The 12,963-nt window shown below is 35.0% G+C and overlaps 1 protein-coding gene across 1 annotated transcript in view; it reads left to right on the top strand.

Annotated features, from left to right (window-relative positions):
• PIK3C2G (phosphatidylinositol-4-phosphate 3-kinase catalytic subunit type 2 gamma) overlaps positions 1-12,963 on the top strand; it is a 264,337-nt gene that overhangs the window by 36,550 nt on the left and 214,824 nt on the right. The window contains exons 6-7 of the mRNA XM_036458057.2: positions 4,915-5,017; positions 11,721-11,791. Of these exons, the coding sequence (XP_036313950.1) occupies positions 4,915-5,017; positions 11,721-11,791 (174 nt within the window). The remainder of the gene's footprint in view (positions 1-4,914; positions 5,018-11,720; positions 11,792-12,963) is intronic.

Consider the following 12,963-nt stretch of genomic DNA (forward strand, 5'->3'; position numbering starts at 1 on the left):
ATAAATAATTTTTAAGTGTGTTGTGTTTACTCCCAATATTTATATTCTAATCTATGGTCTTATTTTGTTGAAACCAGAGTCCTTTTTTTTTGCAAAATGAAGGAGGTGGACCAGAACAATGCTACAATGCTTCCTTTCCAGTTTTTAAGATCTCACTTCATGCAAAGTTATACATGATACTCCCCTAATTAAAATGATAATTACATATTTTCAAGACTGAGTCCATATGTTAGAACAAAAACATAAATCTACCCACTAACCCACCAAAATTCTCATGAAATGACAGGGGGAAAAAAATAGCAATATTACTGAAAAGCAATAAAGGTAAATAGCATGGATAGGACAAAACAACAGCAAGGGGATTGCAAAGTTCCCAGGTAAATGTCAAAAGATAGTCAAGATAGGATGGGGTTGGGACATTCACTAGACAGCTTTCTAAAAAGCAGGCAATTTTCTAAGGAAAATAATTTTTCAAAATTAGCTCAAGGAGAAGTATAACAGTGTAATAGAACAATGAGCAGTGGAGAATGGAACATTTCATTTTAGGCAAATTGCACCAAATCTTTAGAGATTACAACAGAATCACACAAGCAAAATGAACACAAAACCCAGCTAATAAATATCATGGAAAAATCTTTGATTGATAATAGAACAGAATCTATAAAACATCTTGGGAGAAAACTAACACTTTACTGAAGGGCATAAAAGAGAACCTAAATGCATATAGAAATATTCTTTTCCTTGGAAGGAAGATTTAATATTACCAAAATGCCAACTCTTACTAAAACTGGTTTGGCTCAGTGGATAGAGCGTCAGCCTGTGGACTGAATGGTCCCAGGTTTGATTCTGGTCAAGGGCATGTACCTTGGTTGCAGGCACATCCCAGTAGGAGGTGTGCAGGAGGCAGCTGATCGATGTTTCTTTCTCATCGATGTTTCTAACTCTCTATCCCTCTCCCTTCCTCTCTGTAAAAAATCAATAAAGTATATATTTTTTAAAAGCCAACTCTTATCATATAACTCCATAAATAAAAGATAAATCAACACAATATTAACATTTTCTCTTTCATATTGGCACACTAATTCTACAATTGTTCTTGAAGTGAAATTGTGCAAAAATAGACATATTTTCAAATGGTGGCTTTCACTCATTTTCGCACTTCAAAATATGCTGTAAAATTAAAGAATTGAAGCAATTTGGTATTGGCATAAGAATAGATGGATGAATTAATGGAATGCTTAGAATCCAGTAACAGATGGCCTACTTATAAAAATTGGTCATGTGTTAAATAAGTCAGAGATTAAAAGATGTTCATATTAATTAGGAATGTATAAGAAAGTTTCTATTATGTAGAAAGAAATGTTTAAAATTGAGGCTATATTTCAGTTTAATAAATATATCTCAAATAGATTAAGGAAATAAATATAAAGAGCAAATAAGTAAGTTAATGTTGCTATGAAATAATTAAGTTGAATTCTTTAAAGATTAATCAAAAAGAGTAATCATTCAAAACGTTTAGTGCTGAATTAAATGTGGAAGAAATCAGTTGAGCCCTAACCGGTTTGGCCCAGTGGAAAAACAGCAGCCCATAGACTGAAGGGTCCCAAGTTCAATTCTGGTTGCATGCTCAATCCTCAGCCGCAGTCAGGGGCTTCAGGGAGGCAACCAATTGATAAATCTCTCTCATAATGATGTCTGCCTCTCTCTAAAAATCAATAGAAAATATTCTCCCACTTCCTTCCACTCTCTCTAAACACCAATGGAAAAATATCCTCAGGTGAGGATTAACAAAAAACAACAATAACAAAAATCAATTGAAAGGATTAGAAAAAAATATATAAAAATCTAAACCAATTCTCCATTCATATTCTTCCTCAAGCCCAAGCATATTCTTGTTATTAAAGAAGCTAAACTGTTTGAGGGCTTGGGGGTGGATGAAAAGGTGGAAGAGATAAATACAAATTGCTAGTTATAAAAAACGTTACAGGATTGTAAAATATGGCATGTTAAATAATTTTTTTTCATGCACCAGGCCTCTAATTCTAATATAAAAACTTTGGCTACTGAGAGGCTATGTAGGTGTTTTTAGTTTAAAGATAAAATGTACACATACGTAGGCAAAGATAAGGAAAGAATTACTTTCCTTTTAGAAAGAAGAAGAATTGGCAGATTTTGGAAATAAAAGTACAGGATGTTCAGTTATTTTTTTTCCTTTTTTTGCATTTTAATTTCTTTATTGATTAAGGTGTTACATAGATGTCCTCATCTCCTCATTGCCTTCCCAATCTCCCCTACTCATGCCCTCACCCCCACTGGTGTCTGTGTCCATTGGTTAGGCTTATATCTATGAATACAAGTCATTTGTTTGACCTCCCCCCCATACCCTTACCCTCCCCTACCTTCCCCCTGAGGTTTGACAGTCTGATCGATGTTTCCCTGCCTCTGAATCTGTTTTTGTTCATCACTTGATGTTGTTCATTATTTCCCATAGATGAGTGAGATCATGTGATATTTATCTTTCTCTGGCTAACTTATTTCATTTAGCATAATGCTCTCCAGTTCCATCCATGCTGTTGCAAATGCTAGGAATTCCTTCTTTTTTTACAGCAGCATAGTATTTCATTTGTAGATGTACCAGTTTCTTAATCCACTCATCTGCTGATGGGCACTTAGGCTGTTTCCAAATCTTAGCTATTGTAAATTGTGCTGTTATGAACAGAGGAGTGCATATATTCTTTCTGACTGGTCTTTCTTGCTTCTTGATATATATTCCTAGAAGTGGGATCACTGGGTCAAATGGGAGTTCCATTATAATCCAAAACACTCAAACACTTGGAAGATGAATAACATGGTATTAAATATTGCTCAGTTGATTTAATTTAAAAAAATACATTTTTAATCCTTAATATAAGTACACATCAAATATTACATGATATAATAATACAAAAAATGTAATTCATTATTATATGAGATTCCTATTTACTGGACATCTGTTTTACCTGTTGGATAAAATAAAGTCGGTTTGAGAAAGCAGTAGCTATATCTGAAGTTGAATTCATTGGACTAGAATACAGGGCCCAAACTTCAACACACTGGGGAAAAGGAGCTTCCAGAGAGCAAGTTAGGTTGATAGAATTAATCGCTTCTCAGAATCGAAACAGAGCCGGGACCGGTTTGGCTCAATGGATAGAGCGTCGGCTTGGGGACTGAAGGGACCCGGGTTCGATTCCGGTCAAGGGCATGTACCTTGGTTGCGGGCATATCCCCAGTAGGGGGTGTGCAAGAGGCAGCTGATCGATGACTCTCTCTCATCGATGTTTCTAACTCTCTATCTCTCTCCCTTCCTCTCTGTATAAAATCAATAAAAAGTATATTAAAAAAAAAAAGAATCGAAACAGAAATCTAAGGGAGAAAGGAGTTAAGATGGGGGAGGTAAAAGGAGAGGAGGTTGATTATATGTGATAGAATATGAAAATGACCATTGGGGAAGACCTTCAGTGAGGAGAAATCCAGGAGTGAATGATTCCAGGAATTCAGGGAATAGACAGGCCTTTTCCTATGTCTAGACTAACAGTAGAAATAACTCAAAGAACAAGATAAGAGTAAGATAGAATGGGAATGAAATCTAGTTTAGACTAATAGGAGAAATGATAATAGGGCATGGAACATGTTATGTATACTTTTACCATTTGGGTGAGTGGAGAGGTTGTTTTGTTTTTTTAAATATGTAGTCTTTGTGAAAATAAAAATACAGAGAATTTAATTCATATTAACATAATAATGTTTTATTTGACATTGTTGGAAATAGGTAGTCCAAAATATTCAGTGAATTTTCCAAATAAATGAATATATCACCTTAAGTGCCCCAGATTTTTAAGAGTCTCATGCTCTACCGACTGAGCTAGCAGGGCACTTCTGCCCCAGATTTTTAATATTACGGTTGTTTCTCCTGAAATTCTTCATATTTTTAACCAAGATTCTTAATCAAAGTACATTAGCACAATTTACTCTTTTTAATGACTCAGAGTCTCTAGAGATACAGAAATTCAAAGCTGTAGAAGAGATAATATAGTAAAAGCCCTTTACTGACAAGGAATCAGATTTACACTGTAAACATTAATGTTTACAGACAGAGGGAAAATTAAGCAAGCGTCGAGAAAGAAAGAAAGAAAGAAAGAAAAGAAAGAAAGAAAGAAAGAAAGAAAGAAAGAAAGAAAGAAAGAAAGAAAGAAAGAAAGAGAAAAAAGGGAGGGAGGGAGGGAGGGAAGAAGGAAGAGAGGGAGGAAGGGAGGGAAGAAGGAAGGAAGGAAGGAAGGAAGAGGGAGGGAGTGAGGGAGGGAGGAAGGGGAAAAATATATTACATAGTTCAGAAATTTCTGAACTATGAATAAATCTTTTTTTGTTTGTTTAATCTGCTTGTCAATCCTTTGATGTAGACATTAATATCCCAACTCTAAAGAAGAAAACATTGAGCTTCAGATAGTTTAATTGACCTTCATAAGGTTATGGAGCTGTCTCTAAAGCTGGTAACATTTTCACCTCACCACCCTGCTTCTTTGGTACAGTTGTCTCCACATACACTTTGTGGTGTCAATTGGACCCTCTGGAATCATGCTGTCCTCGGTGTTGAGATGGCTGGCAAAACCAACTTTGAATATGTAAAATATTCTGTATTATAGTTTATATTATATGTCCACTCTTAAAGCATCTAATCATTTTCAAGCACAATGCATTTGGAGATAATTATAACATCTTGGCATTTAAAAAGAAATATCAAACATATATAATACTAGGAATATATATAAAACTTTTATCAGACTTAATTCCAAAAACACAAAGAAATTAAATCAGAGAATAAAATTAACACTTGGGGATATTACAGGAGGAAATGACTGCTCATTTTTTGTTCTTCAGTGATCACTCTTTGGGGAGCCATAAGATATTTCAGAAAGATAAATCTGTTATTCAACTTAATCTGCAGAAAAGCAGAGAGGTTCCAGGAAAGTTATCTCGAAAGGTAAGATCTTCTGCATATTGGTTTTAATTTGCAAACTGATCATTTTAAGGACAATATTCCCATCTTTATGGATTGTTACCAATTTCTAATTATATAATGTAATAAATGTGTGTTCATTTGATTATACTTATTAAAACACAGTTAGTTAGTTATCTACATGCTTGTTGACAATTTGAAGTGAAGCAATTACATGGACACTTTATCGCAACCTCAGTAACATAATAGATCTACTGGAAAAATGTATCAGAAACTTGTTAAGGTTTCAAACCATCCATGAATCCACTAGAAAGTGAATGTAATAGAAAATATGAAAAGGATATCATTAAAGGAAGAGAAGAAAAACAACTCTTTCTATTTGAAAACTGTTTATATCTGAGTCCACACAGTTGAAATCGGGGCAGATTAATATTCATAATAAATAATAAAACTACCTAGAAAGGAATGACTGTGCTTTAATGACACTGTTTCATGCTGTTAGATATGAATTCCATTCCGTGTGTGATGTCTTGAGCTCGCTCAAACCCAAATTGCACAGTATGCAGTGAACTTTGATGTGTTGGCAGTTTTTATCTGTAGAATATTCCAATTACCTGCTTTAGGCAAAAATCCCAGCACCCTGTCATTTACATCAGATTTCCAGGGCAGAGCTTTTTTTTTTTTTTCTTCCTACTTGGAGGTGTTTCATCATAAAAAGTGTCAGATGGTACATTAGGCTGCAATGTATCTGTGTGGAATATAACATAATGAGGCCAAAAGAGAGTTGTTTAGAAATATCTTTTGGAACTGGCTACCTAATCCAGCCAGTGTTGACAGCTTCAGGGCTGTGCATCTGAAATCTCCACAAAGAAACATGATAAAGCAAAGCTAATACCTTCCATATTAATAAGTCTGAAATGCTTCCCATTGTCTTCCATGTTGACAAAGAAGCTGAAATCATCATGTTTCATTTCAACACCAAAGAAGAGGGAAAATCTATGATTTTAACTTCTACTCTTGTTTAGAAGTTGTGTGGTACTAAAGAAAAAAAAGAAAAAAGAAGGTATCTCATTCATATAAATTCACAGATCTGTAACATTTCAGTTACATGTAAATTGAGGTTTATTCTTAACTCCCTATGACTCCATATATTTTATGCCTGGGACTTGAACATTTCTGTTATGAGTGTTTTTGATATTACACTGAGTGTTTACAATAATTCTATATGACACATACTATTAAAAATAAGAAAATGGTCCTGGCTGGTTTAGCTCAGTGGATAGAGCATTGGCCTGCAGACTGAAGGCCCAGGTTCGATTTCAGTCAAAAGCATGTATCTTGGTTTCAGGCACATCTCCATTAGGGGGTGTGCAAGAGGCAGCTGATTGATGTTCCTCTCTATCCCTCTCCCTTCCTCTCTGTAAAAAAAAATCAATAAAATATATTGTTAAAAAATAAGAAAATTAATCACATGCATGCAGCTCAGTGACTTCCCCCAGATCGTATTTATGGAGCTAGTGGGCAGAAGAGCATGGATTTGAGCCCAGTCAATGAGTCTTCATAGCCCAGACCTTATGCTAGCAACTCAACGTACTCAAGAGTTTTAGCTGTGAGTTTCAGGACAATCGGACAAAATTCTAGCTTTTTATATTTTTCTATGTTTTATTTTGTTTTCCACAGCTCTATTCACGTGCCCCAATGTCTTGAGCATAATAAGTGTTCGGTGATAATTACATTAAGTGCTGCACATTGTTAGCAGAGTTTTACATGTATTTATTCACAATACTACAGAGAGAAAAAAGTAATAGTTACTATAATATTATTTTCCTTCTTATATAAATAGAAATACTTTAAAAGGTTATTTGAATGGCCCAATGACTTACAGCAGAGCTAGTCTCATCATAGAGCTCACTATATCCTAATAACAGTCAATATAGCATCTTTGAGTTGTTGTCATCACAATTGTTATATCCAGAGACAAGCATATAGTCATCTCTGGATTTAAATTATAGTTGTCGAGAAATGACTGCTCTTCAAATTGTCATTTGGATCATAGCAGGAATTAAGTTACATGGTTATTATTATTACAATATTATTTTTTTTTGCCTCAAGGTTCAACTTATGAATCATTACTCCCCACAATGAATATCACCAATTCTTGCTTAACTAATTCAACAACTTATAGGTAAAGAGTATAAATGATTTTTTCTCATCCACACTTTTCATGGCAGTGACACTGTTATTTAAAAACTGATAACATGCTTGATGGCATAAGTATCTGTATATTCACCATTCACTCATATGTACTGTGTAACTGCTGTGGGATAGGCCCTATACTAATGAGTAGAGTAGTGATCAAAATCAACAAGAGGGCTTAGTATCCAGGGCATTCAACTGGCTTTGACTCTCAGTTAAGAGCAGTGGCAACCTCCACATAGACTATGAAAAAGGAATTCCATGTTTCCATCTCCCCAAATCCTGGCTCTTCCAGGACATTTTTAACATCACATTCCAAGAGAGAAGACATATTTTATTAAAATCTATTAGAGTTTACTTCCAAGTACTATGCTAAGTATACTATATGATATAAACCTAACAATTTGTTAATTCAATAAATATTTATTGAATGTTTTTTACATTCTATGTATGTGGTATTTGCCTTTAAAGATCTTATATAGTGAAGAAACAGTTTAGTGAACCCTCTTAACATTTGGAATTATGTCTTAGGACACATACTGTATATGCACTGATTATTACTCATTTGTTCATTGAACAAATAATAATTGAGCATTGACATTTCAGTACTTGTTCTAGAATGTTGATTTCACATCCTAGTAAAGGAGACAAACAATAAGGAAATATACATAAAGATTCAGATAGAAATATGTGCTTTGAAAGGAAAGATAGCTATGCTTTTAGAGTCTGTGCAAATGAAAAGTGTGTTGATAAATATTTTTATTTATACATTCTAGAGCATATAGGCTTAGCTTTGACCACAAGATATAAGAAGTGTTAAATTTATTAATTTGACATCTTGTTTAAAAGCAGAGATTCTGGATTCATATTGCAAAATTGAAATATTTGCTCTTCAACATATCATTAAGCTCTCTACACCTGAATTTTATCATTTAAAAGTGTGGATAATAATAGTACTTACCTAATATGGTTATTATAAGAACTCAATTAGGAAACATAAATGAAAAGCTTAAATCAGTTCCTGCACTAAGTCAGGACTATATAAATATTAGTTGTTGATGTCATAAAATTAGAGTGTATGCTCTATGTTATTTTAATCTTTTTCTATTAAACTATATATGATAAGAAGATAATGAATGTTCTTTCATTATTCTATTTTTATTTTTTTCATTATTCTATTTTTAAAGTGCTGTCAACATTTTATGTGCTTTTCATAAATTTAGGTGTAAGAAAAAATTATAAACAATTATATCTTCTTCCTAGTAAAACAACATAAACTTGACTTGATATTATATTAAGAATATGATCAGTATTATTATACTATTAAATATAATGATAGCATTGCCTTTCAGTAGATATTTCAGAATTCTAAAAGGCATTACAAAGCTCAGTTAATCTCAGATTTCTTTCTTATTTTAAACTTGCTTATGTTATAATAAATGAGGGAATTTAATTCTTCTTCCACTATAGTATTCATAAAACAGGTTGACAGTCTTTAGAAATCATTCTAGATTTTCAAATGTCAAAATTCTCATTTGATGTAATGTGAATGATTAAGACTTTTCTATTGTACAAAAAAAAAATTGTTCTCCATCTTTCCACCTCAAATTTGATAAAAAGTTTTACCAGCATAATATATATTAGTCATAAATTCAAGATCTCTTTCTAGCTCAAGGAAATATTCACAGAGCATTTACAGCAAAAGATTTTTGTGTGAAAAAAAATGCTTTAAATTTTCCCTTAAGATGAAGTATGGCCTTCAGTTTTGGAAATTTTAGCAGGGGGGATACAGAAAGAGTAAGGAAAATCTAAAGCAGGAAATGGTTAAGATAAACAGGATAGCAAAAGGGGGAAGGTTAGAAAGAGAGTGATGGCGTAAAGGTCGTGTTGAGATAGGGTTAAACAATGTTAAAGGAGAAATGAAAATAAAATGAAGAACATTAATTCCAATGTAAAATAAAGAGAAAATAAAATGGCACTTAAAATTTTTTAAAGTAGCAGTAGTAATAATGCTTATTGAACCTAAATATGTAATAATTAAAAAGTTAAAATCAAGTGAGAAAAAAAGGAAAAAAATTGTTTCTTAAAGGGTGCAAAAAATGAAAGTAAAATAAAAAATTAAAAAGAAAGAAAGAAAGAAAGAAAGAAAGAAAGAAAGAAAGAAAGGAAAGAAAAGAATTTAGCAAAAAAAAAAAAAGTGTGCAATTGTGAAGGCCATTCACTTCTGTTATGCTGTTTGGCACGCCTGTTTCTCAGTCCAGACAGTATTGCAGTTCCCTTCGTTCTGTTGCACCTCAGTGGCGATTCCTTAATTTCTTGGTTTTTGATTAAATAAAACTAGTAATAAACACCGTCAGTTTGTACTCCAGACCCTAGATGGCAGCGTTTCTGGATTGATGTCCCCGTCTTTTTGGCTGCTCTAGCCTTCTTTTTCTATGGCACTCAATACTGTATTATTGTTGTTTGTTTGTTTGTTTTTGTTTTGTTTTTGCCTTGGAGCTGAATTCTGGATGATTTCTCCCCGCTCTGCTTCTCAGCTTCCAGAAAAGCAGTTTCCCCCTGCTGTCTCTTAGGGCCAGCCAATCTGGGTGATCTCTCCTTTGTGATCAGAAGCCAAGAGTTGCAGGGGAACCAGCCCAGGTGCGCGATGGGCGAGTCTGCTGCGCACTTACAAACAGACTGCTTTCCAACTCCTATGCTCTCCCACTGTGTCGGATCAGAATGGGTTGCTCCCTAGAGAACCCCGCTATTAGCAACCTTGGGGACCCCCTGTCCACTCTCTGGAATCACACCAGACCCAACAGCGGGGGGGCTTTTGTGGACGCAGATTTCCGTGGTCCCAGTGCGCATCGCATGCCTCTGCTGCCCCGGCGGCTGCAGGTTCTGCGGCTGCCCCGGCTGCCGCTTTCGCTGTTGGGACACAGACACCCCGCGTTATCCCCGGCAAAATCCAACCTTTCTGTGGAATCCGCGTGTCCGCACCGGTCGGGGGCCCCCACAGTTGTGGTTTTTCAGGTCTCAGGTAAGATCCCCAGCTGCAGTACGGATGTGGTTGTAAGAGGCAGCACGTACAAGTGTTTACCTGGCCGCCATCTTCCAGGAAGTCTCATATACTTGTTTTGATTTTAACTTCTGAAAGAATTCAAGTGCCAAATATTATAGTTTAGATCACATGTGTCAAACACAAGGCCCGCGGGCCAAATCCGTCCCGCCAGGCCTTGCAATGTGGCCTGCACCGCGCTGTCATCACTGCACTCCGCTGCGTTTCCATCACAATGACAGTTTATGACTGTTCAGTAAACCATTTGGCCCGCGATTTAGGCTGGATTTTAGATTTTGGCCCCTTCTCTGATTGAGTTCGACACCCCTAGTTTAGATCTTTCTTTCTTGGCTCCAGTTTTAACTTTTTATTTTGCTTCCCCTTACTATCCTTTCCATATCTAAAGTTTAGATTTTGCTATTGCAGAAAAAAAAAAAATGTCTTTAACATTATCACACTTTCAAATGTACTCATCCCACTGACTATACATTCCTAGAAAGTACACCTCATGTTTTCAATTTTCCTTAGCATTTTTACAAAGTGTTTTCTTTAATGGCATGAACTCAACGTATGTATCGATATTATAGTGATGAGCTGATTCTATCCGTGTAAGTTAGCTTCCTCCCAAAAGAACCCTATATAAAAGTTAACTTACCTTTAACCTTAAGCCATATAAAGGTTTTCCTTCTGTCAGAAGCTCCAATTGGCAGTTTTTAAAATAGATTGTGTTTGTATTGACATACAAGATGGCATGCACCCCATTAAAGGAACCCAGCTCCCAAACTTAACGCCCTCGTGTGGTGAAGTATTGTATTGCATTCTCTGCAGACAGGGTTTTCATGAACATTCTTGCAGAAGCAACTCAAGGAGTTCTGGTGTGAATATGGGAGCACATGCACATGAATCATAGGACTGATAATTTACATGAGTTGTTCCTGCTCCTCTCTGGAGAATGACTGTAATGCCACCTGATAACTCCTGGGATTTATATCTATCGGCAGTTTTAAATCATTAGCACAATTAAATGTTCATGAAATGCAATGTTCTCAACCCTTTGGCAGCAAGATGTGGTAAAACTGAAAATGGAGGTGTTCATTCTGTGTTTGTGGCCAATGTGGCAAGCTGTCAGGTCTTACACCTCCCTGGCATCTGGGGCCTAAGTGCAAAAAAAATGCACACGTGTGTGTGAGGTGTCTGAAAGCTGCCTTCCATGCAGCATAAATTAATGTTTGACCTTGAGGACATTGGGATGTCCTTCAATTGTCCTTGACGTTTCTCTCCAACTAAAGCTAGCTCTCTGTTTTACTTTTGTAAAGAATGCTTATAAAGTTAAGGAGAGTCTTTGTAAGGTCTTTAAAACAAAGTATTAAGATGATGAATGAGTGTTATCAACGAGGTGAATTAAATGACAGCAGGAAGTTACAGGGCTATTTTTATCTGGTACTCATGCCTATTCACTCTATAAATATTAATATATTCTGCTGTCTACAGCATGAAGATGACCACAGTTCATTTTTTCTGAACCAACTTCTTGAATTTATGCACATTTGGAAAATATCCAGGTGAGACATTTATTTCTGTTCCAAGACTACCTTCTGACTGAGTCCTCAAGTGCTGAATCACAATTCTTAAGGGATTGTAAAAACCATTATTTCACTAGTACCTCAGGAGATATTGTACTTTTAATAGATACCTCCTTTTGGCAAATTCTGTTAATAATTACCTATTCCTCGCAGTTATTCAGATACATTTGAAGAGCTGCTAACACCTTCCAGAACAACCTAACACTCATTTGAAAATATATCTGCTACCACTTATTACATTTCCAATGACTTTTTTCATATTCATCTTGTGAATTTGAGTTTGCATGTGTCACAAATCTCTATATAATGGCATTGCCATACTTGGAAAGTTACCATCTCCTGCTTTAAATCCCTCTCTGAAAAATACCTACTATATCACAAAGGAGTGTGGATTCAAATTGGAAAACTCAAGTGATAACAAATGAGCAAATGTTAATTGATTCCAATATCTTAATGTATGCATGTATTGTTTGAAAAATTAAACCTAACCCAGGAGCTAGCTTGGGAGAAGATACCAGTGGTATAGCATGGGTTTATCCAGAATGAATGTTTTTCTAAGTTGAATGAGCAGATAATGGGGTGTGGGAGGTATAGGTATTAAAACACTGAAGAAAAGCCTGCTGTAAAAATAAGATGAGTTAAAATTGATTTTAGTAACTATCACTTCATGGTGTTGTTAGCCATTTTGCATACATTCTCTCAGATGATTCTGCAGTTCTGGAATTTGAAGTTAAATAACTTAGTTCTTTAATGGCAGGACTGAAATCAATGCTGTCGGAAATTTGCAAAGGCCATATTCTTTTATTAAACTATTCTGTCTTTCCATGCATGCTTCTCCTTTTTCTGCCAAAATATTCAGCCTAAGACCATATGATTATATATATATCAAATCATCACATTGTACATATTAAATATATACCATTTTTTTTTAATTATATCTAAATGAAATTTAGGGCAGGGAGAAGTTTAGGGGCCCAGAATCAGGAATATTATATTGAGGCATCAGATCCTCCAAGAAAAACAAAATTTTTAAAGTTTCTAATTAACAAATTCCAAATACTAATTTATATGATTTCTCTTCCCTTTCCTAGTAAGTTAGTCAGGAAGTAGAGAACATGGGTCAAAGAAATGATATCCAACAACAAAGACGT

The sequence above is a fragment of the Pipistrellus kuhlii genome, unplaced genomic scaffold (genome assembly GCF_014108245.1).
Source record: "Pipistrellus kuhlii isolate mPipKuh1 unplaced genomic scaffold, mPipKuh1.p scaffold_m20_p_3, whole genome shotgun sequence".
Classification (NCBI taxonomy): Eukaryota; Metazoa; Chordata; class Mammalia; order Chiroptera; family Vespertilionidae; genus Pipistrellus; species Pipistrellus kuhlii.